The sequence below is a fragment of the Delphinapterus leucas genome, chromosome 9, assembly GCF_059928025.1.
Source record: "Delphinapterus leucas isolate spDelLeu-1000000601 "Yukka" chromosome 9, BTC_Dleu_Yukka2, whole genome shotgun sequence".
NCBI classification, from domain to species: Eukaryota; Metazoa; Chordata; class Mammalia; order Artiodactyla; family Monodontidae; genus Delphinapterus; species Delphinapterus leucas.
This window is the reverse complement of record NC_143137.1, coordinates 98,559,162-98,586,711: the sequence shown is the minus strand read 5'-3', so window position 1 is coordinate 98,586,711 and position 27,550 is coordinate 98,559,162. Positions and strand designations below refer to the sequence as shown.

The following is a 27,550-nucleotide window of genomic DNA, read 5'->3' as shown; positions in this document are numbered from 1 at the left end:
CATCTCCCTGGACGTGTCGTCCCCTGACGGTTTATCTTTTGAACAGCCCTTCCTCGGCCGAGCACCAGTGGGTGGACACCAGCCCCAGGTCCACGCTGACCCTGCTGGGGAGCAGCCGGCCCGGCAAGGACGGCCCTGGGCGGCCCCACTTCCCGCCAACCGAGCTCCAGACGTCCTTCCACGGCCACGAGCTGTCCCTGGCGGAGCCGCCGGAAGCTCTGGGCCCCCCAGGCAGCCAGGCCTTCCTGAGCTTCGGCACTGCCCCTGAAGGAGGTGGGCTCCCCCCCGGCGAGGACCCGGGGGCCTTGCTGGCCAATTCCCACGGAGCGTCCCAGGCCCCCGGCGCCCTGCGGACAGCAGCTGAGGCTGCCGACAACGGCTTCCTGTCCCACAGCTTTCTCACGGTGGCACCTGGACAGAGCAGCCACCACAGCCCCGGCCTGCAGGGCCCGGGGCTGACCCTGCCCGGGCAGCCGCCCCTTCCCGAGAAGAAGCGGGCCTCGGAGGGGGACCGTTCTTTTGGCTCAGTGTCTCCATCCTCAAGCGGCTTCTCCAGCCCTCACAGCGGCAGCACCATGAGCATCCCTTTCCCAAACATCCTCCCGGACTTTCCCAAGGCTGCGGAGGGAGCTGCACCTTCCCCAGGTAGGCGCGTCTCCACGGGTAGGGGGCCCACCCCTGTGCTTACAGGTGCACTTGGGCAGGGACGGACCCTGGGGTTACAGATGGGCCTGCCCAGTGAGCACCAGTGCTAGGGCTGGGCTGAGCGGCTAGAGAGAAGAATCCAGAGCCTTCATGGGGTCTTTTCCATCTCACTAGCCCGAAGCACAGTACCAATGCAGAGCCGCCTCGCAATTCATCCAGCTTGTGCGTTTATTCACGTTAGATTCATTCCAACAGCAGAAAATGCAGACATCTGTGGTGGTTCTGTTTTTTTCCCCTTTGACTTGGAATCAGGGTTCTGTGACAGTGACTGTAAAAAAAAAACATTAAACAAATACCTTTGAAATTTAATTATGAAATGTTTCAAATGTAAAAGGTATAATAAGACACTGACAGGAGTAAAGCAACACCAGCTCTGCTCTGTGCACTTCCTATCTTTCTAACTACGTGTTGTTGAAATGTGTTGCAGAGGCCTGATCGCAGTGTCCTGCTGTCTTTGTGTTTTCTGTTATGAAACAGCCACTCCCTGCTCCGAGTCAGGCTTCTCCCCTGTAGTTAAAGAGAGCGCTCTCCCCAGAGCACCCCGTCCTCGCCCAGGGTAGGACTTTGAATTTCTAGGTCCCTTTGAGGTGAGAGTTGCAATGAAAAACGCCCTTCACCGTTATTGTTTTTGAATTCTGTTTTGCAGATAATCCAGGTGATAAGCACGTGTCCGTGAACTTTGTCCAAGATACATCCAAGTTCTGGTACAAGGCAGATATCTCCAGAGAGCAAGGTGCGTGAGCGAGACAAGGGCTCTGCATCCGGGAAGCAGGACCGCGGGGGTGGGAGCATCAGGGTGGGACGGATGAGCTGGAAGAAGTTACTTCGTGACTCGCCTTGAGGGAAAGGCTACGACCTTTACGTTTTTCTTGGAAAAGCTCAGTCCTAATGAGGGAGCCGGCCGGGATGGGCACCGGCCACGATCGTTCTAGTGTGTGGGGTGTAATTTCTGGTGGCTTCCACCAGACAAGGTTTGGCCAGCGTTGCCAGTGATGACGTGATGAGAAGACGTCATGGGCCCCAGCCGGTGGGGGAAGGAGAGGTGTCTTTCTAACACCGTTCATGGGCACACCTGCCTGTGTCACACTGGAAAGACAAGCTGCTGGCGGACTCAGCCCAGCATGTCACACGCAGCACAGCAGCTCTGGGTGCGCGGTGCAGTCGGAAGACGGCTGGCAAAAATGAGAAATGGTTAATGTTTTTGAGCAGCGAAGTCGCGTGTCACTTTTTACTAGAACACGAATAGAAGAGGTGTCCCAGAGGGACGCTGGCATGCCGTCGGTGGTGGTCCCTCTGGGGCAGCCTTTCAGGCGAACAGCAATCACTCCAGCAGAATTCGTGGGATCCCTGCGACGTGCTGGCCCTGCTCACGGGAGCCACCGTCCTCCCTGGGGGTGACGACACGGCCGCCTGTGGGCGGGCTCATCACTCCCAGACGTCCCTCCGAGAGGGGATGACGTGGAGCTGGGGCTGGCAGGTGCTGGCCAGGATACCCAGAAAGGAGATACCCCAGGGGCTGCTCTCAGCAAGTGGGGAAGAAATCGCAACTGCTCTCCGGGGGAGTGTTCCTCAAAAGTGCCTGGATGTGAACAGTTAAATGGCTGGAAAACAGCAGTGTCCAACGTTGTCACTGAAATTCTTCTACTCAATTAGGCAGATAATAAAAATGGTAAGAATGTGCCTTTCTTCCCATGAGCTCAATGGACCTATTGTCATTTCCTATGAGGGGAGCTCGCTTGGCCTGGAGAGGTTTCTGAGTCCCTGAATTGGCCTTTGTGCCGTGCACTCCCCACGTTCCAGGCTCTGTTGTGGCCAGATGCTCCGTCCTCATCCCCTCCCTGCTCTGGTCACAAGAACCCCCAGGACTGTGGCCCTTAGCTGCAGCTGTCTCATCCAGCCCGACAGACCCTGAGAAGTGCTTGTTGGGGACCCTGCCCTAGACTATTCTGAGCAGACCCTCCTACTCTGGCGGCTCAGCCTTTCAGACCAGGGTGAAGGCTGGGCTGGGCCGCCCCCTTCTCTGACTGAACAGCCAGGCTCCGGCTCCAGAAGAGGCAGTCTTGGTTGGAGAGCACTAGGCAGGTCGTCCTGCACAATGGCGATGGGAAAGCCTTCCGCGTGGGGTTTGGGGGAAAGGATCTGGATGGAGGGGACCTCCCTTGGTGGCACCTGCTGGGCGGTAGCAATTACTGTTGTTATTTGCCTAATCTTAGCCACACATTTAAAAATAGTTATTTGGGGGCTTCCCTGGTGGCGCAGTGGTTGAGGATCCGCCTGCTGATGCAGGGGACATGGGTTCGTGCCCCGGTCCGGGAAGACCCCACATGCCGCGGAGCGGCTGGACCCGTGAGCCATGGCCGCTGAGCCTGCGCGTCCAGAGCCTGTGCTCCGCAACGGGAGAGGCCACAGCAGTGAGAGGCCCGCGTACTGCAAAAAAAAAAAAATATATTTCTTTGGGGTGGACTCCATCTCAAAATAGTTAATATGTGCATTGGGCATTGATTTTTCCAGTTGAACTCCAAAAGCATAACTTCCTCTATTTTCTAGATATTTTGTATAGACAACACCTACACAGATGAATGTTCTGTTGGGTGTGCCAACTTCTCCAGATGGAAGAAAGCCATCCGTGGGTTTTGTTGTAACTGCTGGGATGTGCCTTTTTCTGGAAAAACTGTACTGAAATTTCAGGGAGATTCAGGAGCGGAAAAAAAAAGCCCTATAGCCTGTTTAGGGGCACAATTGTTCACATATTATTATGGCAAGATTAGTACCTTGGGACTTTTTAAAGGTGAACATAAAAACCGTAGGAGGAAAGTAAAGTAGAAATTAAGTATGCTTGTTCCAGCCGTGCTCTCAGGCCTCTGCCCTCGAATCCTTGCAAACACCAGCTGCAGGGAGAGAGGTGATGACGATCCCATGGGTGTGCACGAGCTCCTTCTCACACCCTCAATGCGGGCTCATTTCTGTTCCAGAAACAACAAGCCCAGCATCGCCCTCAGGTTCCCTCTGCGGGTGCGTGAGACCCCGGCTCCCTTGTGCCCAGCTGGTCTGGCTTCAGGGATGGGGTCTGGGAGGGGAGGATGGGCCGGAGCAGAGCTGGCCTTCTCTCTGCTGCCCAGAAGTCGGCCTCCCGTGAGGCTGGGGCACTTTTTTCCACCACAGTGAAGTAAAATCATGACTTACAAAGAAGAAGCTCTGGTGAGGTTATCACAATTGAAAACTATAACTTCTGTAAGTGGTCTTTCCCCTACTTTAAAAACATAATAGGTCTTCAGCCCCCATATTTAGAAAACATGCTATGAGATAAAACCAGCTGCGAAGGCCTGGGGTCCCCCGTGGTGTCCACCCACCCTCCCCTCCCGGGCCTTGAATTGCTGGAGCAGCAGGTGGGCTTTCACTCCACTGTGTCAGGCTTGCACCCCGCAGGGTCCTACCAAACCCGCTCCCCTTGGAGAGCACTGTGCTTTCCTGTCCCTCGTCCCCTATGTGTGTCAGTGTACAAGCTCCTGCCTTATGGCCTTGTCCTGCTGCAGGGGCTGGGGCATTGCCATGGAAGAGTGTGTACAAGAAACCAATTGTTTCATCCTGCAGCCGAGCAAATGCCATGCCGGGGGATTGGGGCTGGAGTCGGGATGCACGGGGGCCTGGGACAGAGGGCTTCCTGGGGTTATTTCCTGAGGCGTGACGGGGCTTCCTGCCACTCCTGAGTTTATGTCCGGGCCCCCCATCTACTCCAGACAGGGCCTCGGGCTCTACAGAAAGGCGGCATTTCCATGGCTGTAATTTTCTAGTGCCTTATATTTTAAATCCCTAGTTTTCTTTTTGTAAAATGTAAAGTTTATAAGAGACATTCTGAGAGATGTTCTGGTTACAAGAGAAAACTCTCGCCGGTGTCTGGGCTGCGTCACCTTGAGGTTACTGTCACCCTAGCCCATCCATCCATCCCGATTTCTTCCCGTATCCTGAGCATGGGACCTGGGGGAGCCAGACTTTGAGCTTGAAGGGGAGGGATGTTCTTTATAGGTGACAGTGTGACATGCCTCCCAGCCTCACCAGGGGCAGGTGGAAGGTGCAGTGCCAGGTGCAGCTCGTGGCCCTGACTGACTGGTGTTGGCCGCATCGAATACGGGTTCACAGCCTCGTCCAGGCTGGAAACAATTGGCCATAACTACCACACCTGCCTCCGAGCCACGGGACGGAGGGCCACCTATGATCCCCCTGGGGCCAATCTTGGAATTCGTATTAGATATTCAGTAACTTTTAGGGTACACTCTCACAGTCTTCAGAAAGTGGGATTGGAAACTTCTTACCTTCTTTTGAAAGTTGAAAGCGCACTTTCTAAAATCTCTAAGAAAAATGCCACGCGGGGAGACGTAGGGCAGGGCCACGGTGGGGAATGCGTGCCGGCCCCGCCTGACTTCCTGCTGCGTCACACTGTGTGCACCGGGACCTGGTCTGGGCACTTGTGCCAGTGAGGCTCGGTTTCCTGGGCTGTCAGGTGTGTGTGTGTGGGGGGGTCCTCATTTGGCCTTCACAGGTGCTGCGGGGTTAATAGGAGTCGTGTGTGAAGGCAGCACCTTTGTGATCTAAAGGGACGGGCCACCCTGTGCCCCCTGTGTCTTTTACAGTCAGGTCATCACAGAGGCTTCCCTCACCCTTGTCGCGGCCCTGAGTGGAGACAGGCCGTGGCCTCCCCCGGCAGACACTCACGTCTCTCTGTTCCCCTCTGCAGCCATCGCTATGCTGAAGGACAAGGAACCCGGGTCATTTATCGTCAGGGACAGCCACTCCTTCCGAGGTGCCTATGGCCTGGCCATGAAGGTGGCCACGCCCCCGCCCTCCGTCTTGCAGCTGAACAAGAAAGGTGGGTCCCGCCGGCTCTTCTTAGCGGCACCTCGCCTGTCAGTTACCTTTGTGCCTGTGAGATGACTCATAGGTTTTCTTCTTCTTATTTATTTTTTCTGGTGTATTTTGGTAAGTACTGTCTTGGCTCAAGAAGGAAGGTTAATTATTTGTAATTTTTTTTTATTGCTTTGATGGGTGATCAGATGTCAGAACAATGGAGCAAGTCCTGTGATAAGGCATCTTTGCTCCCATTTTCAGCCCTGTATGCCTCAGTTCCCTCCTGCCTCCTGCGGGTAGACATCTCTAATAAATTCCTGTGTATCTTCTCACTCTCTGTCCAATGCACACACACATGCATTTTTCCTTTTCGTTTACATAGAATGTGGCATACTGTATACACGGTTCTTGTTCCTACACCCAGTGGAGTATTTTGATGGATTGAAAGTGAGGCCAGTGCAAGCCTGGAGTCATGAGATTATCCTTCCTTAGGGGAAGGGACAAAGCCTTCTTCCTCTCTGGCCCAACACTGCACAAGGGGCAAATACTAGCCGAATAACATGTAATACAGGCAAGGCTTCTTCTTACCTTTTTAATGTTTTTTGTCACGAACGTAACCACGTATAGAAGAGTTTGCGAGACCTGCATGCACAGGTAAGCGTTATTATGAAGCAGACATGCATGTACCCAAACATAGGCCACAACTTTGTGGGGAAGCCCCTACATGCCCTTTCCTGTGTGTTGTAATCCATCACCACCGTGACTTTTTGGTTTCCAAGGATCCTGGATTTGACTAGCTGAGTCCCTTCCAGCGGCCCCTTGTCCTTCTGACATACCCCCCATTAGTCCCTGAGCACGCCAGCTTTCTGAAACAGCAGACATGTTTTAGGCTTACTTTGTACTTTCCCTGCCCCAGCCATTTCTCTAAAGATCCTTGGTTCTTTTTATTGGGGGATGGTATCTAGAAACCAAGATCTAATCGCTGGGTTTGCTCTTTGCTATCAGAGTACCACTCCTTCTCTCTAGGACCTGAGCTAGGGAATGTATCCTTTTCAAAAATTCCTGAGCTTACATTGATACCACCCGTTCAAATACAGTATCACCAGGTCCTTTCTCACCTCTCCTTCGGGGATGAGCTCGGTTCCCAACAAATCAATACATTTATTCCCTTTCCCTGTCCCCTAATATGCGGTTTCTGGTTTATTCTTTTTTTTTCTTTTTATCGCACCCTGCCCTCCTTGCCCTTTTTTTTTTTTAACCAACTATGCCACAAACTCTAAGGAAAGGGAAAAGATTCTTCTCCCCTAAATGGAGATTGTGTACTGGAATGTCAGCAAGTTACATGGCTCTTCCTAGGGCACCTGGGCTCACCTGGGTGGGGCGAGGGTAGATCAGAATAAGCACAGATTCTGAACCTTTGGTGTTTAAACCAAATGACACTTACCTGCTTCACTCACGCTCTGTGCCCAGTGCCAAATCCTGGGATGAAATCTCTGCTTAAAGCTTCCTGGAGAAAATTGCCTTGGAGTGAGTTACAGCTTGAAGAACAAGATTTGGTTTCCAAGGGGTCCGGCTTCAGGCATGGCCAAGGGGTTTTCAGGAAACTTAGATGGTCAGTTTGGGCAAAGGTAGTGGTTGTGTGAATAGAAGGTGGGGGAGGTGAGGCTGAGAGGAGCAGGTGATTCAGAGGCCAGATCTGTGGCTATTGTCATGTCTGGAAGTGAAGGGGGAGAAGGCTCTGTGCAGATCAGGCAGAACAGGGGAGCCTCGGAAGTAGGGCCCCAGGGCATCCAGAATTCCTGCATGAGAAGCTCCACCAAACACCCCACTGGCTTTCGAGTGCTTTAAGTAGAGGCTTTTGTAGCTCAGGAGCTGACTCGGCCCTGGTTGTGGAGGATGTAAGGCGTTTGGCAGTATTTGGAAACATGCTGAACGATGGTTATATCAGAAAACACTCAGGACCGGAACCTCTGAGGGTCTGTGGAGACAGGGATGGGCGACGGGGGAGCAGAAGTGAGTGCATGGCCGTTCCCAGGCTCCTCGGTTTCAGCTGAAGCTTTTAAAACTATTTTTTTTTTTTTTTTTTTTACTGCATGCATTATCTTTTTGGAAATACAGATGGTGGTGTATAATTCTTACCTCCAGGCATGCATCCCGCCTCTAAGGCCCACTTTGTCTCAATCTTCAGGCAAAGGCAACAAAATAGAGGATATTAGAATAGCAGAGTTCAGGACATGCAACATTGCCAGGCGCATCCTCTGGGTGAAATTTTGTCTGGTTGCCTTGCCTTCATCCGGCCCCTGGATTTGGCATTTGGCTTTCACAGTCTAAGGATAGATCTGAGAGGACAGTTGACCAGGAAAAAAGCCCAGCACCCACCCCTGGCACCCTGGAGACGGGACAGCGACAGATGTGTGGGGTGCTGGTCTCCGAATCCCCATGCAGCTGGGTTCCCCACTGACTCACTTCTCACCACTGGCATCCAGACCACACTCTGTGTCTGCCTTCAGTTTGGAAGCCATGGATCATTTTCCTCCCACAACTGAATGGCAAAATGTTCTTGTCCCCATTTTTATTCAGTACTGCCTTTTATGGAATCTGATCATTTCCTTTCCTACCAGCTATACTGCCCCTGTGAAATGCTGACACCGATGTTGTTGGTATTTGTCACTGTTGTTTACAATAAGCATCGCTGGGGAGCCTGCCGTGGCCCAGGTGTGGAGCCCAAACCCACCTCTAGCAGGTCCTGCCATCAGAAATGTTAGAAGTTATGGCAGGCAGACACGTTCCCATGGAGACACGTTCCCATGGAAACACGTTCCCATGGAAACATGTTCCCAGGGAGGACGCTGAATGAGGCAGGACAGAAACACTGCGCCGAGTGGATGTGAATGTCTGCGGGGCTCATTAGCATAGTGCAGTGACTTCTTTTTCTTCTGTTTGTTGTTTGTACTTTTCCACCATCAGACAGTTTGCCGTTCTGTGGCTTTTCATGATGCACTTTCTCTTTGGGCTCGTGGGCTGGCATGAACACAGGTCTGTGTAGCAGCAATATGATTAGAGGGCTTGCTGTCAGGAGGGGTTTGTGTACCTGACTCCTGGCTAAATCTTACCCAGAAGACTGGCACCCTTCCAGCTCTTTCCAGTGATTCATTCTTGGGCATCATGCTGTGTCTGGGTCTTTCTAAGTCTCCTCTTAGGAGGCAAAGGAGCTGGAGGTCCATGTTCCCAGTTCTTAGCTGCTCATTTCCGTCGCTGGGAATTCTGCAGTGTTTGAGGCTGTCTCCTAAGGACTCCTCCACCTGTAAGCACAGTCAGTGGAGGGGGTTCTAGCTGCCCATCGGGCAGTGCTCAGCCAGCCTTCCTGCAGCCCAGCTACCATTCCTAGAGTGGTTCTTGGCAGCCAACCTACTGCGGGGGCCAGACTCTCCTTCCTTCTCTTTCATCCTCCCCTGCTCTCATGTTTTAAAACTCTCTTCTCTTTCTTTTAAACCTCTACCACAGCTGGAGATTTGGCCAATGAACTCGTTCGGCATTTTTTGATCGAGTGCACCCCAAAAGGGGTGCGGTTGAAAGGGTGCTCCAATGAACCGTACTTTGGTAAGTGGCTGAGAGCCTGACTTGGTGTTCTGAACCCACGAGCATGCGTTGCCTCTGCTCACTGCCATCGTTCCGCTGGGGCTTCACGCAGAGCATTTACTTTTCATCCCCATTCAGAGATTCCTCAATTATCATCTCTAAAATAAACTGGATATTAAATTTTCTTAAAAGCTTTCTCAAAACTAAGCAAATAAAATGCACGGTGCTGGGACTAGAAATGCAGATTCCACACGGTACGGTCCAGGCAGGCGGGCAGAGAAGGGTGGACGAGGTTGGGGCCTGAGTGTGACCCCACCCTCCGGGCACAAGAGAAACACAGGCGCCCTGTAAGACGAGAGCCTTCCCGCCCCTGCGGGCATGAGCTCACAGGCAGAGCTTGAGCGAACCAAAGCATCACCTCACAGAGATGATTCGGTGGTACCGGTGGGAGCTGCGTCAGATTCAGCAGACTGTGTGACTTGTTCGTTATGAATTGGTAATGAAGTGTCTTTGCTGAGGATCATCTGTAGTTCCCTTTATCTGCCCCTTTGCCGTCTGCTGAACTTATGGCTTCGTTGAAGTTTTGCACAAATTCCCACAATGATGGAGCACGTTGGGTGCTAAAACTATAAGGGGTCACCCTTTGCAGCAGCCTCCTTTCAGGAGATAAATTGGCTGACCAGCACAGTATTTAGGGCAGTGCTAATGCCTGTTTGCTCTTCATCTCTTCACAGGGAGCCTGACGGCTTTGGTGTGTCAGCATTCCATCACGCCCTTGGCTTTGCCCTGCAAACTGCTCATTCCGGATAGAGGTACGCTGCCGGGGTCTGAGGGCTGCTCTGGCTCTGTGTGGGGTCACCCGCAGGGTGTTGGGATCCGAAGAGATTCCTTGAGAAAAATCAGACCAGAACTTCCTTTCCATCACGTACTCTGTGGGTAAACCCTGAATAGCTCACCCAGGTCAGGTAAGAAGAGGTGGCCCGCTGCCCCTGCAGCCTCCGGTCATGTCTTTATGTCATGGCTTTGTGAAAAGTTTCCTTGGAGCCAAGATTCTGTAGCTCAAAGTTATAAAATGCCTGGACTCAGAGACCTTCCAGGTCATTTACATTTAAATTTTATCATTCTACGAAATCAGCAAAATGTTGATATTGTTGACGTTAGGTGCTGGATGAGCTATTGTCTTTACCTTTGTGTTTGTTTCAAAATATTCACGGTGAAAAGACTTTTAAAAATAGCACCCACAGCAGGTGATCAGGCATATCCCCACTTTCCTAGACAATCTCAAGTTCACATAATTGTATTATATTCCAGAAACATCATTAATTTAAAATACAGGCAAACATGACTTACCTTTTTTTTTTTTAAAGGGAATTCCTTTATTTTTATTATTTATTTATTTATTTATTTTTGGCTGTGTTGGGTCTTTGTTTCTGTGCAAGGGCTTTCTCTGGTTGCGGCGAGCGGGGGCCACTCTTCATCGCGGTGCGCGGGCCTCTCACTATTGCGGCCTCTCTTGTTGCAGAGCACAGGCTCCAGACGCACAGGCTCAGTAGTTGTGGCGCACGGGCCTAGTTGCTCCGCAGCATGTGGGATCTTCCCAGACCGGGACTCGAACCCGTGTCCCCTGCATCGGCAGGCGGACTCTCAACCACTGCGCCACCAGGGAAGCCCTGACTTACCTCTTAAAATGTAATTGTTCACATAAATTAATTCGGAGGTGAGAAAGCTATTTTGCTGGGCTGTGCCATCCCAGCTTTTGCTTGGAACGTGGTGATGGTTCTCTGCGCTGCGCTCTTGTCTGCAGGAGGAAGGCCCAGCTCTGCAGAGCCTGTGCGTCACCGTCCGGGCCTCGGTCATGAGCATCCACAATGTCATGGTCATTCTTTGCCTGGGAGGTGGACTCACTTCTGCGTTTTCTCGCTCCTTCCTGCAGACCCATTGGAGGAAAGAGCCGAAAGTTCTCCGCAAACGGCAGCCAACTCTGCGGCCGAGCTGCTGAAGCAGGGGGCAGGTCAGTCCCCGCTGCGTTTTCTGCTCCTCCAGGTTCCTGGGCAGAGACGGGCTCAGTGACCCAGCTTCCTTTCTTTCTTACCTCGGTCTGGGTTCCTCTCCTTGCTGTGTCAGAGGAGGTTTCCTTCTGTAGAAACTGCCACAGGGCTGGTCTGGGTGGGGCTTCGAGTGTCCTGGCAGCAGGGCCAGGACTCTGCAGGCCAAAGATGACCAAATTCAGTGGAGTAAATGTCACAGCCTGTGTTTCAGTTGGGAGAATGTGGGCGACCTGCCCCTCCAGCTGGAAATGTTAAAGAGATCAGTGAGTCCGCAGTTTGATCCAGGGTGACACAGACCCCCAGACAGCGAGCTCCCCGGGGCACGTTTCTTATTACTAGACTTTATTTTTTAGTGCAGTTTTAGGCTCACAGCAAAACTGAGAGGAAGGTGCAGAGAGTTCCCATATAGCCCTTGCCCCTACACATGTGCAGTCTCCCTCATTACATCCCCCATCAGTGGGACATTTGCTACAGTTGATGAACCTACATGGACACATCATAGTCACCCGGAGTCCATAGTTTACATTACTGTTCACTCTTGGTGTATATTCCATGGGTCTGGACAAACGTTTGATGACATGTATCCACCATTATAGTATCACACAGAATAGTTTCAAGGTCCTAAAACTCCTCCGTGCTCCGACTCTTCATCCCTCCTCCCTAACTCCTGGCAACCACTGATCCTTTTATTGTCTCCGTGGTTTTGCTTTTCCCGAATGTCATGTGATTGGAATCATATAGTATCCATAGCCTTTTCACATTGGATCCTTTCACTTAGTAGTATGCCTTGAAGATTCCTCCATGTCTTTTTATGGTCTGAGAGCTGTTTCCTTTTAGTGCTGAATTATATTCCATTGTCTGGATGTACCACAGTTTGCTTATCCGTTCACCCACTGAAGGACATCTCGAGTGTTTATACCTTTCCGTAATTATGAATAAAACCGCTGTAAACATCCACATGCAGGTTTCAGGGTGGACGTAATTGTCAGTGCCTCTGGGTAAATACCAAGGAGCACAATTGCTGGATCGCATGGTAAGAGTATGTTTATTCTGTAAGAAACCATCAGACTGTCTTCCAAAGTGGCCGTACCGTTTTGCATTCCCACCAGCGATGCCTGAGACTTCCTGCTTCCCCACATCCTACCAGCGGTTGGTGCTGTCAGTGTTCCGGATTTCGGCCATTCCGAATAGGTGTTTAGTGGTATCTTGTTGTTTTAATTTGCATTTTCCTGATGACCTATGACGTGGAGCATCTTTTCATGTGCTTGTTTGCCATATGCATCTCTTCTTTGGCAAGGTGTCTGTTAAGGTTGTTTGGCCAATTTTCAATAGGGTTGTTTGTTTTCTTGTTAAATTTTAAGAGATCTTTGTATATGTTGGATAACAGTTCTTTGTGAGATTTGTCTTTTGCAAATACTTTCTCCCAGGATGTGGCTTGTCTTCTCATTCTCTTGACAGTGTCTCTCAGAGCAAAAGATTTTTTATTTTAATGAAATCCAGTTTATCAATACTTCCATTCATGGATCATGTCTTCTGTATTGTATCTAAAAAGTTATCACCAAACCCAAGGTCATCTAAATTTTTTCCTAAGTTTTATAGTTTTGCATTTCACATTTATAGCCATTCTAGTTTGAGTTAATTTTTGTGATGGGTTTAAGGTCTGTGTCTAGTTTTTTTCACACGTGAAGTCCAGTTGTTCCAGCACCATTTGTGGAAAAGACTATTTCTGCAATGCTGTATCTCCTTTGTCCCTTTGTCAAAGATCCATTGACTGTTTATACGGGTCTATTTCTGGGCTTTCTATTCTGTTCCATTCATCTATTTGTCTATTATTTCACCAATACCACACTGTCTTGATTACTGTCACTTTATAGTAAGTCTTGAAGCCAAGTAGTATCAGTCCTCTGACTTGGTTCTTCTCCTTCAATATTGTGTTGGCTGCCCTGGGTCTTTTGCTCTCCATATAAACTTTAGAGTTAGTTTGTTGATATCCACAAAGTAAGTTGCTGGAATTTGGATTGAGATTTCATTGAATCTACAGATCAAGTTGGGAAGAACTGACATCAGAATTATATACTGAGTCTTCCTATTCATAAATGTGGAATATTGAGTTTATTTACTTCTTTGATTTTATTAGTGGGAGTTTTGTAGTTTTCCTCATATAGATCTTATACATATTGTATTAGATTCATACCTAAGTATTTCATTTTGGGGGTGCTAATATAAATGGGATTGTGTTTTTAACTACAAATTCCACTTGTTCTCTGCTGTTATATAGGGAAGTGATTGACTTGTGTATTCACTTTGTATCCTGCAACCTTGCTGTAATAGCTTATTAGTTTCAGGCCAGGTCATTTTTGCAGCATGAGATGCAGTCCTAGTGACCCCAGCTTGAGAGGGTTGTGGACGAGCCAGAGACCACAGGGCTCTTGTGGGTGTGTGGCTGTGAGGGAGGGACACAGCTGGAGAGAATTATGGGGCCCACTGGCTCCAAACCTTGAGTTCCCCCACTGGAGGTCTTTCATTCAAGGTAGACATTTACTCTCAGAAATGTTGCAGAGGGATTCTCTGAGTCTGCAGGAGGACTGACTAGAAATACTTCTATCTGTGCCTCACGTCTGTAGAGTACTTTATAGCTGTGACTCTGTAATGAACGAATACGCAGATACAGGTATTTTCTTGTTGCTTCCTCTGTACAATTTGCATTATTCGTCTGTGCAGTTTTTCTCTATAAAACTATACATCACTGACTCTATTACCCAGCTAAAGTAAAATCCCTCTGTTTTCAAAAGGAATTTTTTTTAGTGTTGAACTCTTCATAGACTATCCTTAAAGGATAAGTTATCCGTGGCCAGAACAAAGGTGACAGGACTGTGTCCAAGATAGCAAGCGTGCTAGAACTTGAAGCCTCAAAAGGAAGCGTCTGCCTGTATCCAGTCTGAGTTCCAGTCCAGGCCCTGCCGCTTGGGGCTCAGCCTCTGGCAGGTCACTTAGCCGTGCAGACCTCAACATAATCATAATAATCGCTCCCCGACACAGGGGCTGCAGGACCAGTTGAACAGGATGTTGAAAATGCCTTGGGAACTGTAACGTGGTCACGTAAGCTGTAGTTGTGCTCCTGCCGCTCTGCTTTCGTGTGAAAACACTTTTATTGTCCCAAGAGGAGTGGCCTTTGCTGTGCAGTGGCCTCATCCTTTTCCTATGTAGACACGATTGAAAGGGCTGGTCCCACAGTAGCGTTGTGAGGCATTGTCCCCACGCCAAAGACCGTGAGCTCACAGCCCGCAGGTTGTTTCAGGGCCCTGGAGCCCACTAGGGCTCATTGCTACCTTACGTTAAAGCAGCAGCTTTGTCCCCATGTCTCTGGGTCCCAGCAAAGTTGCGGGGAACATGCTGGCCTTTGCTGCAGGCCTTGCTGGTGAACTGCTCACCCATGCACTTGACCTTGGAGGTGGGCTGTGAAATCAGGTCTGCTCCAATGGACATGTTTGTTTCAACTGCACCTTTTAAAAAATGTATTTAAAATTTTTTAAACATGTCATTAATGATTTTTAAATTGCAACTCATGTATCAACCTCATTCAAGAAAAGTGCTCCAGAATGATGGCAGCAAACCCTTCCAGAGTACGTGCCCTGTGAGCCTGGGCCTCCGTCGGGGCACCACCTGGTGTCTCAGGGTTACAGCCCTGCTCACCCACCCCAGGCAGTTAGCACTGGGGCACATACGCCTCTGGGTTCTGCACTTTGGTTCACTAGCATCTCATTACAAGCAGCATTTCATGTTTCTCCTTAAGCTTCCTTGTTACCTAACATTTTCCCAATACATGTTGAATTAGTAAATGAATCAATGAATTAGTTGATCCTAATGGAACTATAATAGCCTTTATTTTTAGACATTAAAGCTTTTTCTTCTGCTGTGGCTTATAATTTTTAGTTACACTCTATCATCTTTTCAGATAATCTATGGCATGTATCAGTAACTCTGAATGCTTTGCTTTTTTAAAGGGTGCGCCTCCCAGGGACAGGACTTCACGCAGAACCTGGAGGTCTTATTTAATCGTCCGATTGGGCCTTTATGTCTGGGCGTTAAATTATGACTGCCCTGAGCTTAGGTCCTTTTAAAATCTCTTGTTTCTAGAACACATCAAAAGGTTTAAATGTCCATCCAGCTGCCTTCACGGCTGACAAGGCAAGGAATTGAGTCAGGACGCAGATGCGTAGCTGGAAGAGTGAGCACGCTGCAGAGAATACTGGGTCCTAGCTGCTGGTTCCAAAAGTGCAGAGCGACCGCGCTGGGAAGATGCTCAGGCTGTCCGGTCTCTGACCACCTTAAGGAAACTGAGTGGTTCTTTCTCCCCTTAAACTAAGTTTCATTTGTTGTCTGAATTCACTTAGAATCCCAGACCCCCGGCCCTGCAAGGGCTCCTCGAGATTCCCTGGCCCGTGTCCCCTGCGTGGAGGTGAGGCGCTGACACTCAGGGGTGTCTGCAGCGTTCGGTTCTCTTCAGTTTAATCCGTTTGAATCTGAGGCCGAGGCCGTCGTGAGTTGCTGCAGTGTCTAAAAGAATTGCTGTTTATGTTTTTAGTGTCAGCTCTTAATTGGTTCTGTTGAAGCAGTGGAATGCAGCTGAAGGCCCTGGCACCAGACCCCACACGATATCCCATAAACGTTAGGGCTGTGTCTTTAACGTACCGTACTGTAAAGGATGTTTTCTTTATAAAAGTAATAGGAATTTTTCCAGTTTAAAAAAAAAAAAAGGAAGACACAGAAAAGGGAGAAATGAATTCCCCACAGACCTGTCGCCCAGGTACAACCACTGACTGTTTTCCTTTTCCCCCTTAGCGTAAGGGGTTTACCCATGTTTTTGGCAAACACGGCCTAGGTCTCACTTTCAGTGGCTGAGGAACCGTCCACCGGCTGATTCCACCCCTTACGGTTGCCCAGTTAGCGTGCTTCTAACTTCTCAGTACCACAGACAGCACTTGGGAGGCTACCTTTCTGCATTACTTCCTTTTTCTGAGTTCTGGACTGTGGACTTCAGACCCTGAATTTCTGGCAGCGGTAGGACCGGGTGAGAACCTGTGACCTTAACACTTCTGCTTCCCGCCGCGGGTTTGACGGGCGCTTTCCCGTTCAGCATCGCACCACAGCTATGCACCCTCAGGTGGAATTGGACGTATTGGGCCAGGCCCCGGGGGACAAGCACAGCAGGTCCACCTGTCCTCTGCTGGGGAGGGAAGGGGCTGGCGTGTGATCAGCAGAGCTGCCCCAGACGTGCTTGGGAGAAGGGAGGGCTCCCCTCTCTGCTCCGAGGAGGGACAGTGCCGCTCTGCGTCGGGGGGGAGATGCCCCCCAGGCCGGCTGTTCCTTCTCCAAAGGATATTTGTGCTGCTACAAGGAAGCAGGAGTCTGGGTCGTGGCAGACGTGCGCCCGCTCCAGGTTCAGCTCGTGCCAATTTTCTGGGATTTCATTGACTAGATCAGAATTTTCTTTTTTCTCTTTTGTAACTGCATGAGTATCATTATAGTAATACCAATGAAATCATAGGCAGAATATTCACCCTCCTAAACTCAAACCGTCTTAAATTTTCCAGGCACACCTCCAACTGTTCGTAGGCACACACGCCTTTTATTGTATAGGTCTCATCATGGCACAGAGAGTCTTACTCTGCTTTTCCCAGAAACCGCTAACATTTTCCCATGTTGCTATACAGGGTTCGTGATTACCATTTGCTGGTTAGTTGGTATTCCATTGAGGGGCTAATTTAACCATTCCCCTCCTTTTGGACATAGTTTGTTTCCAACTAACTTCCCACCAAATGAGTGTGGGGCGCAAATATCTTCACCTCTAGGTTAGCTGTCTCAGCTGGTTATGGAATATTTCCTGTCTCAAGTCTCTCGGAGCGGGACCTCCAGGTTACCGAGTGCAGGCAGGTCTTCAGATCCTCCTGATAAATAATGCCGAATCATCTTCCAGAAAGGCTGTCCTGGTTGACGTGAGCATTTCATACGAGCACCTGATTTCGTCAAAGCTTTGGGCAACTGCAATATTAAAGACTTTTGCCAACTCACTCTCTTTCCCAAGATGACACAAGTAGACCCCTCAAGTTCAGACAGGAGCTGAAGTGCAGGTCAGCCTCCGGCCCTGCAGTTCCCTGGAGTGTCTCATTGCCCGGCGTCCTCAGATGGGGCAGTACCGCCGGCTGGGACAAGAGGACGCGGAGAGGGCAGCAGTGGCCACAGCAACTCAGCCGTTCAGGGAGGGCTCTCTGATTTCTCCCTGCCTCTCAAGATGTGCAGGAGGGACAGTGGCTTAAAAGATGCCACTCTGTCAGGACAATCACATGGGGCTGCTGACGGGCATCATTATGGCTGAGGAATGTCTCGAAGTAAAATTCACAGCTCAAAAAAAAAAAGAAAAAAAAATCACAGCTCATCCTCAGGAATGTTACGTGAAATTTCTTCTGAGCCCGTGTTCTCTACCTGGCGCCTGGTACCTGGTGGTACCAGGTCCCTCAGCACCGCAGGAGCCAGCACGAAGGTTGGGTATCACAGCAAGCCCCCTGGGGAGTTGCCAGGCTTCTGGCATATTTCTCTACACTTCCGTTTCCTCATCTGTAAATTGGGGATGATAACAGAATCTTCCTCATAGGACCCTGATGCAGATGTGATGAGATAGTCTGTCTCAGATGTTCAGTCGAGGCCTGACACAGAGTAAGTGTCCTAATGAATGAGCCATGTTAGGTGGAGCTCGGAGAAATGAAAACTGTTGTGTTTGGGAACTTCTTTGAAGATTTTGCTTAATGGCACAATGTCATTTTAATAATTATAGGAGTGAAATACGAAGCTCTTTTTCAGAGAGTAAAAGTGACTTGTTCAGTAAACTTTATAGAGGGAAGTTGGTGTCTGGGATGCAACTCTCAGTTAACATGCATTTGGGGAAGTCTGGCGTTTCCAGCATGTTTCGATCTTTCTCCTGGGCGCGTTGGGAGCCGTGAAGTGACACTCCAGGACATACTGTCGCCCGGCTTTGGGGCTGCTAAGCTTGGGCGGTTCTCTGGTATCTCCCACCTTCCCTCAAGACCCAGCCTTTCCACTCAGGCCTCTTCTGGCAAATCAAAGGATTGTAGCTGCTCCCGGCTCAGGTCAGCGGGGCTCCAGCCTGCCCGCTTCTGATGCCCCCATCCAGGGTAAAGGGAGGGGCCTCGTTTTTCTGATGAATTTGTTACATGAACCCCAGGCCTTGCTTTCTTTCTTCATCATCGTGTCCTCACTGAAGTGGAAGTTTCCAAATCCTCAAACTTTCTCAGCTTCTTAAAAAGTAGCTGTGGATTGTCGCCTTGGCCGTGGAGAGAACAGAGGGCTAGCAGCTCATAAGCGGCCCTGCATCTTGACACCAGGGACATTGTACGTTTTTTCCGTTCTTCTTAACCCACCTTCGTGGGCCTGTGGCAGCACACCTGCCAACAGGTGTGACTGCTGCTGAGTCTCAGAATTCGGGGTGGAGATGGAGCCTGTCCGAGGCTGGGCCTCCGGGAGACTCTCCCAAGAAAAATGGGGCAGGCGAGGGCACAGCGCTCACCTTATTGCTCCAGTCAAGGGGAAGCTTTTTCTTTTCTGTTTAGTGAAAATCTAAAGACCTTTAGAGATGGAGTTAAGACAGCCCACTCACTTGCAGAGGCTGCATCCGGCAGAGCGGGGAACAAGAGAGGCTCTGTTCCTGGGGGGGGGGGGGGGACACGTCCTTGGTGGGTGGCCAGGCAAAGCCACAGCTCCTGCAGGACTGAACTTGAGGGAGAGTCTGAATGTCCCACAGTCACACAGATGTCACACGCCTCGAAGTCCCACGTTAGCTTCTGCTTGAGCTGCAGGGATCCAGGCTCAAAGGGCCATCAGTCTGTTTAGAAAGCCTCGTTCGCACTCAGCTGTTTGCTTCCCCCAAGGGCAGATGGCGGTGGACAAACCCCAGCCCCCTTGGCAGCACGTGCACAGGACAAGCCGTCCCAGCTCTTTGCACGCAGACTGTGCTCTGAGTCTCTGCAAGTCATTCGTTCACAGCAGCTCTTTCTGGGTGCCTGCTGCTTTCAGAACTCCGTGCGGGGTGGATATTTGGGGTTCCAGGCTGCAGGCTCCCCTCTGGGGACGCTTCCTTAACTGCAGGTGTGGTGGGGTTCTTATCCCACCCAGACCCACACTGAGACGGAGGAAGGTGCCTCCAGCCCACCCTTGGGACACCAGGTGTAAATAATGCCGCAGGGGTGGAGACGCATCCTGGGCCAGTGGGAGGAGCTTCCTTGGCTCCAGTGCATGGTGGTGGGGTGGGGTGTGTTGGGGGTGGGTGGGACGGGGTGTTATTCTCTGCATTGGCCTCGGGGCGTGTGCATCTCTGGCTCACTCCACACCTTTGGAATTAGGGGTAGAGGGCGTTTGCCTCAGACATACCTGGCCACACATATGTGCACGCTGTTCATAAACCCCGGGGCCCTCGTGTCTGGCAGACGCGTTAACGCCGCTTCCCCCTGCGCCTTCCAGCTTGCAACGTGTGGTATCTGAACTCCGTGGAGATGGAGTCCCTCACGGGCCACCAAGCCATCCAGAAGGCCCTGAGCATCACCCTGGTCCAAGAGCCGCCTCCTTTGTCCACGGTCGTGCATTTCAAGGTGTCAGCCCAGGGCATCACCCTGACGGACAACCAGAGGAAGTGAGTGTGCCTGGCGGCCGGGCTGCGGGGCGGGCGGGGCTTCTGACCCCACCTGGGGTGAGACCTTCCACCAGCTCTGCCCAGGCCCCTGGACATGCGGTGGTCACCCCGGCAAAGCTCAGCGGTCCTGGAACGAATCAATGATCCATTCACTCTGTGCTTGGTCCTGTATGTCCCCAGAGACACATATAAACTATTGACATTAGGCCCAAATGCTGTTTTTTTAGAAGTCAGTAAAATTTTTAAAAAGATACATGGATCTTTGAGTATCTCTTACACACGCACACACACACACGTGTGTGTGTGTGTATGTGTGTGTAATTTGCAAATGCAAAAATCTTTTGTCATTTCTGTAAAAACACTCAGAGACTATGATAGAATCCACTCATCTTTGCTTCTGTATCGTTGGTCATCCCATTTCAGGTGAGAGTGTGACCTCGATAGATATTATTTCAGTATCTAGATAGTGTTAATTATTACGTAATAATAATATAGTATATAAGAATAATTAATGTTAATTATTAACTATCATGTAGATATTGTCTATTGTTATATCTTAGTTAACAACATTTGAACATCTAGACAGTAGATGCTGTTTCAGTTTCCAGGTGAGCACAGAGCAGGGTCAGGTGTGTGGACGGAACAACGGCAAGCGTGTCCTCCCACGAGCAGAGCCTTTGACCTCAGGATCCAAGGCATTTCAGAGGCAGTTATTGTTTATTTGTTATGGAAACAGCCTGCTGTGATTAATGAGGAAGCCAGGTCAGCGACCCTCAAAGCAGAGTGATGGCCGGAGCTTCAAGGGGCAGGCGGCCAGTCCCCGCACCAGCCGGTGGGGCAGCGCTCACCCCGGCGCCCTGGAGCTCTTCCTGCCACGGCCCCTGCTCCACAGCTAGTCCTGGACTTGGGAGGGTCCCTGACCCAGAGCTCCCACCCACTGCTCTCAGGATGAAGTGGGCGTGGAGTGTCAGGTGCAGCGTGGGTCCTGCCACTCGGATTGGGGTCCTCGCTCCCCGCGCTTTACCCGACGGGCCACCGTGGCACGTTCCTCATGCCGTGCACTCGGTTTCCTCGCTTCTCAAGCTGCACTGAGGTAACCATCTTGGGATGTCAGTGACTCGAATGAGATATCCACGGGCAGGTGCCGGTACGGCTCGGCTGAAGCGTGGACACGGGGTCGGGCAGGAAAGCACGGCTCCTTCCTTCACAGCCTCTCTATTTTCTCCTGCTACCTGTGTGCTTTTTCTGTATCTCTAGTTTCCCCGTGTCCTTATAAAACCATGGGGGTGGGCCGCGTCCGTGGCACCCAGGATCTTCCCTGTCGCAGGAGACGGAACGCGCATTCAGCCTGGCTGACGCTGGACAAAAGAGGCTGTGTCCTCCGTGTTCCCGCTGAAAGATGCCCGGCTCTGCCTGTGCCTTTCCCGTACGCTGGCCTCTTTCTTTCCTTCTCCTGATGAGCTCTCTCCTTGCCCAGATCAAAGCCACTAGCCTCTGGGGATACCACCTCCCCCAAGAGGAGAGGGCGCTTGCCCAGCTGGAGTGGGGCACACAGGGCAGGCCATGCTCAGAGGAGCAGGGAGGGCTGACAGTGAAACAAAGGACGAGTGACAGGAGCCGGGACCGAGGACAGAGGAGTCCTCTGGTGGGTCCCCCAGCGGCTGTGCCGGCCCGGCGGTAGTAGCTCCTCCCAGTGGGTTTCACGTGCACAGCCCTTGACAGTCTACAACATGCCGTCAGATGCCTCGTTGGGGCTGACTTGGCTCCTGTCCTGGGAGAGTGGTGGTCTGTACCAGACGCCCTCTTCACAGGCAGCTGCGAGGGCTGTACACAGTTGGTGTTTTCCTGGGATGAGGGCAGGAAGGTAGGGCCTCACTCAGCTTGGTCCCGCCCTCCACTCGGCTGGCAGTTCTCCATTTCACTCGGCAAGGTGCTTCCCTTCACCCCGAGACGCGCTTCTTTCCTAGTGCCCACTTTTCCCGGAACCACTCTGCCCAGCCTCGTAGGTCTGCTGATTTCTAACAAACGTACACTCTGCTCTTCTCTCCAGACCACCAGTAAAAGCATAAAATAGGCTTCTTCCCCCCGCCACCCCGAGAACCTCCTCCTGGGGGTCTGCCCAGGGCAGCATTGTCACTGCAAAACCCCAGTAATGGGCTCTCCCTCTCCCGTGTCCCGGCAGGCTCTTCTTTCGGAGGCACTACCCCGTGAGCGGCGTGATCTTCTGTGCGTTGGATCCACAAGACAGGAAGTAAGACGTCTGTATCTGTACTAAGCAATGCATGTGCTTCCTTTGCTTTTTAAGTTAATGAAGAAATTAACGTGACTCTTCTCTTATTCTGTAATTTGCAAGGTGGATCACAGACGGCCCTTGCTCAAGGTATGTTGCCAGCCGGTCTTCATTCTTTCTTAGTAGACGCTTGCCTCCAAAGCTGAATTCTGCCCCAGATTTCCAAAGAGGAAAATGACTAAATAATGCCAATGGGTTTGGGTTTGGCCTTTTAAAAAAATTTTTATTGGAGTATAGATTTACAATGTTGTGTTAGTGCGTTTGGCATTAAACAGAAATGAAAGTGTTCTCTTTATGCAGAAAGGGCCTGCGAAGGGTTAACTTTTCTGCTTGCTCTTCTCTGAATGAGCAATACTTACCTGTGACCCATAAAATATGGTATAAATAGCGTGAAGAGATTGCACAGCGTTTCTGGCCATTGAGGAGGGGTAGAGTCTGCAGCTGCGCTGAGGCCTGGGTGTTGGAAGGGGGCGCTGCGTGAGTGCAGCGGGCATCACTGTTTCCCAGCGCAGAGGGAGCACGGCTCTGCCCTGGCCCAGGCTCTGCGGTGGCCACGCAGCCTTGGAACCCTCCAGAGCTGTCTGCTTTCCCACAGGTGGGCGTCACCTAAATTTGATTACCACAAATGTCTAACTGCAGGGGTCCAATCCCAGGATTCCAATTTCACGTTGGCCGTTTGTCTTGGCATATGATAAAGTGGTAGGAGCCCCCCCCGGGGGGGGCGGTGCCCCCAGGCCGCTCTGGCTCACAGGGCCCACGGCGATCCCAGCCATGTGGAGTGTGTGGCCCCAGGGGGGGTCACATGAGTGCCGTCAGCCAGTCCCTCCCGTGGTGTGGAAGCCACTCAGCTCATACAGAAAAATTCTTCATTGTTCTGAGAAGGAGAAGAAAGACCTCAGATAAGGGAGAACTACAATTATCCAAGTCCAGGGATTTGGATTTGGATAATGGTAGTTATTGTGTTAAGTTTGCGGCTCCTGAAAGCTTATTCAGATGAAGTCTTCAATTTTCTAAGAAAAATATTAGATTGTTCTGTGCTTTTTTTTTTTTTTTGGCGGTACGCGGGCCTCTCACTGCTGTGGCCTCTCCCGTTGCGGAGCACAGGCTCCGGACGCGCAGGCTCAGCGGCCATGGCTCACGGGCCCAGCCGCTCCGCGGCACGTGGGATCTTCCCGGACCGGGGCACGAACCCGCGTCCCCTGCATCGGCAGGCGGACTCTCAACCACTGCGCCCCCAGGGAAGCCCTGTTCTGTGATTTTAAACAGTTTCCTCACCTGCACGTAGTTTGTAACTCAGGGGCATGAGGCCGGAGAAGGGAGCCCCTGGCGTGTTTTTAACCTCCCATCCTCTGGCCGCAGTGGGTGGGATCGTGGGCATCCAGGGAGAGCCCCCAGCACCCCAGGAACCTGGAGTTCTGTGTGCCCGTCTGCTCTGATGGTGTGAGCAGGGAGTAGGCGGCTCCTGAGGTAGAGCCAGGGTCCTCCCTATCAGAGACTCGGGAGTGGAGCTCAGGAGCTGGCAGAACAGGAGGGTTCGGGCCAGGTTGGAGCAGCGGCTTTGGTTCAGGTCTCAGACCCGTGACTGGCACTCCTCGGTCCTGCCCGTCAGGTTCCTCCCTTGTGAGGTCTGGGCACAGCATCCTCCCCGCAGGGTCTGCGAGGCAGAGAGGACGCAGACCTGCATCTGGAGGTGTCCGGCAGGGGACTCGGCCCCTGAAAGTTTGGAGAAGCAGAGGTTAGAGGTGGCGGCGGTGCGACAGGAAGTGGAAGTTTGTATCCTGTGGGGCGGACAGGACTCGGCTGGCATGCTGACCCGGCTTTCCTTTTGCAGAGTCTTCGGATTTGTGGCCCGGAAGCAGGGCAGCGCCACAGACAACGTGTGCCACCTGTTTGCAGAGCATGACCCCGAGCAGCCAGCCAGTGCCATCGTCAACTTCGTGTCCAAGGTCATGATCGGCTCCCCTAAGAAGATTTAAGCCCCCACAGCCTGGAGACTCCAGAAGGGCCTGTGTGACCCTGACGTTCCAGGCCCAGGAGGGAAAGGGGTTCCTCCAACCTTACAAACAAACAACCCTGCCACCAGCTGGCCTTAGCTGAGAGCCACTGCTCATGGACGCATTTCTGTAGCTCAGTGCTTTCCAGGTGGAGGAAGTTGGGCATTGGGTGTGCCCGCCCGGTCCCCATGAAGGAAAGGACCATGCAAGGAGACGTGGGGACCCATGTTCCTCGAACTCTGGTATTTGTGGGAAGGAGGGGAGCCCGCCCGCTCCTCAGTGGCCCTGAGTGACCGGCTGTGCCTTGCCGCTGCCATGTCAGAGGGCTCCTGTCCAGCGGGCACCTCAGGGCCTCTGTCCTCCCACGACAGAGGTGCTGATTAACCTGAGAAGGGGATGCGCGTTGGATGAAGGTTTATGCAGGTCAGGCTCTCCCGGGGCACTGGGGCATCATGGACAAGGGGACGACGTGATGGGCGGTTAGGACGAGGGAGGTCGTGTGGTCACTGTGAGGCCGGAGCCTGAGCGTGGGGACGGCTCCCTGCCTCTGCGCACGTGCCTCGGCTGAATGGCACCCTGGGCCGTGAGAGGGGAAAGTGAGAAGATAGGAGTAAAACCCCATTTCCATGTAATTTATGTTTTACGTAATGCCAAGTTATTTATGAGAACGGTTTGCCATCGCTGTGCTGTACTGGTGTCCAAATGCTGCCGCCTGCCGCGCCGGGGCTCTGGGAGGAGCATCTGTCCCCGTGTCGGATGCACCATGACGGGTGGTGCGGACTCTGTTGACCGCTCCGTGGGCCGTCGTTGCCTGCGGGCGGCTGCCGAAAGCTGGCTTTGTCCCAAGCAGCCTTCCCGAACGCTTGACCACCCGTGTGTCTTTTCCAGGCTGTGGGTACATCCTCGCTGCGGGGGAAAGGTCCTGAGGGGTGGGACACGCTTACTTGGAGACTCAGCCGTCCTCCACGTCACGGTTCTCGGCCATCCGGGGACCTGGGAGAGATCATCCCGAGAACCACTGACCTGAGGGAACACTTGTCTGCCTCCACCCCGCCTGTTGGCTCCCGTTGGGATCCCTGTGTTCTGGCACCTGAGCAGGGTGAAGATGAGGACGAATCTCAGTCCTTCCACGCTGTTTTCAGCTCTTCTGCATCATCTTAGCCATCTAATCGGCTGTGCTTTTTACGCTGATGTGCATATTGCAGAGCCGTGGTCTGTCCACCTGAATCCGGCAGTGGTCAGAGGTTTGGGAGAAGAAGCCAATGGTCCTGCAAGATCCCATAGCAAGAGGCCCCAGTCTCCTTCCCCGTCACCCAAGAAACTTGCACCATGGCTCTCCATCCCCCATGAACTGCCCGTCTCCTCCGCTTCGCAAATCAAGCACCAGCTCTTCAAACACCAGGAATCACTGTGGCGGTCACCACGCTGGCGTTTGGAAATGTGCGTTGTGGATTCTGTTTTCAAGTGGGGCAGAGACAGACTCGGCGACAGCAGAGGCGGGATTGGCCGAATCGCAGTGGGCATTGTACGCGCGTATGAGTGCGAGTGTGTGCGTGAAAGCAGGTGGGTGAGTCCACTGTTTAGCTCCTATTGATGCACCAACACAAGTGCCTCATTTCTGTGCCAAATGTTTGCCTTGGTCCTCGCGGACCCTCTACCCTGACGCAGGGCGGCCTGGCTAAGGAGAACGTGCCGGCATCTTCCAGAGGCCTGATGCCTTGGTACCCGGGGTTGGGGGTGTCTAGCATTTCCGTTTTTCATTCACAGCTAGAACTCAGCCAAGGGGAGCGGAGGTTTGTGCTGTCCCCCAGGGGGGCCTCCTCCTGAGATGCTTGTCCCCAGATTTGACCCAGGGACCGCAGGCTAGGTCCCTTATCCTTCTGACGAAGGAAGAGAGGGCTCATGTTGAAATCAGAGCAAGAGAGGGGTGCAGGACTGAGAAACGTCAACCACCCCAATCACAGAGGCCGTCCTCGTCCAGAGCATACAAGCCATGACATTTGCTTTTGAAACTGACTGGCAGCTGAGACTTTTACTGTCAGTAGTCAAAGGCATCAGCAGGTGTCCTCCCAGCAAATGGCTCTCCCTCTGAGGTGGAATGAAAGGAAGCCAATTCCCTGTCTTCTGAGGAGCTGGTACGACAGTGTGTTACATATGCATGAAATGGAACGAGTCCATGAACTTCGTGCTCAGACCTCAGGCAGCCCCACCGCCAACACTGACTCTGGGGCAGGCGGGGTAAGGAACATCCCCAGGCATCTGGCTTCTGGGGTGCCCGTGGGCACAGGGGTACTGTCCTGGGGCATGCACGAGGACTGCACCCCACAGGTGTCATAGCCAGGGCCTGTTTACCTGCTCATTAACCTATGCTGTATTCCTCCAGTGTTAACCTATAACTGTGTTAAGTCACACCACATTTAAGGGTCTCCGTGTGTATCCTCGGCATCAAAGACCTCATCATGTCTCCTTATCTGCCTTACCTAGTAGTGGATATCTTTACTTTCCTTATATTGTAAAGAATATATCCCGTATGTAAATGAATGTTCTATAAATCCTTTGTATAGTCATCTTCTTTGCTCTTTAAATACCATCTCTATTCAGAGTATAATAAAAGTATAAACTTGGTAAGCCTCAGGGAGGCAGGCATTTGCTTATCGTATTGAACGGGAAGACCCCAGAAGGCATGTGCGGGTGTGGACATGTGTGTGCGGGTCTGCGTGTGCCTGTGTATTTGGGAGTTTGAAGGGGATTGTTTATGGATCAGTGGATTATAGTTCGATTTCTGCCCAGAGACTTCTGAAAATTGTATTCAGAGATTCTAAGAAGTTAATAATAATGTGTGGTATTGATCATAGGAGCTGCTACATTTTTGATGTTGATATAAAGCCCCTGTTCCAGTAGCTGTAGGAGAAAGCTTCCAGTGTAGATCAGCCTCTGATGGGACTTCCCAGGTGTCTACCGAGTTGGGTGCTGAACCTGAATATAAGATGTATGGTGGGTTCACCTGTTTTTCCAACAGATACTGGTGACAGTCCCAGCACCGCCCTGCCGCTCTCCTGGGCTAGCAGGGTTCGTCCCCCAACCAGGTGAAGCCCCACTGTGCTGGCTTTCTGCCCTCTCAGGTCTGGGCCCCCTCCCGAGGTTGACCTCCCTCCCTTGTTTGGTGATGGACGCAGGACTCTGCTGTGCTCGTTTCCTCTGCGTCCTAAGGCCTGGAGCACCTATCATAGCACGATGCCAGGTGGCCACTGGACAAGCCTTGGCCCAAGTCTGCATCCTAGCCAGGCCCCAGAGCTTCACACACACTGGGTCACACCTGGCCTTGCCTTCCTCTCCTACTGCAGGCTCTGGCACAGATGTGGCTCAGGGCTGAGGCTTGACCATCCACGTG

General features: G+C 51.8%; 1 protein-coding gene across 7 annotated transcripts in view; it reads left to right on the top strand.

The window, feature by feature from the left end:
* The window catches only part of TNS3 (tensin 3), a 226,005-nt gene extending 199,212 nt beyond the window's left edge, over positions 1-26,793 (top strand). For 5 of the 7 annotated variants that reach the window (XM_089917889.1, XM_089917887.1, XM_089917886.1 and 2 more), the window contains 11 exons: positions 47-645; positions 1,352-1,438; positions 5,438-5,569; positions 9,052-9,147; positions 9,861-9,938; positions 11,060-11,137; positions 19,707-19,875; positions 22,058-22,126; positions 22,229-22,255; positions 23,997-24,111; positions 25,048-26,793. In XM_089917889.1, coding sequence (XP_089774015.1) covers positions 47-645; positions 1,352-1,438; positions 5,438-5,569; positions 9,052-9,147; positions 9,861-9,938; positions 11,060-11,137; positions 19,707-19,875; positions 22,058-22,126; positions 22,229-22,255; positions 23,997-24,111; positions 25,048-25,320 — 1,723 coding nt within the window. In that variant the 3' untranslated portion in view covers positions 25,321-26,793. Of the gene's footprint in view, positions 1-46; positions 646-1,351; positions 1,439-5,437; positions 5,570-9,051; positions 9,148-9,860; positions 9,939-11,059; positions 11,138-19,706; positions 19,876-22,057; positions 22,127-22,228; positions 22,256-23,996 lie in introns of all 7 variants that reach the window. The other 2 variants (XM_022593157.2, XM_030761484.2) reach the window with 1 other exon arrangement.
* Positions 26,794-27,550: the final 757 nt, after the last annotated feature.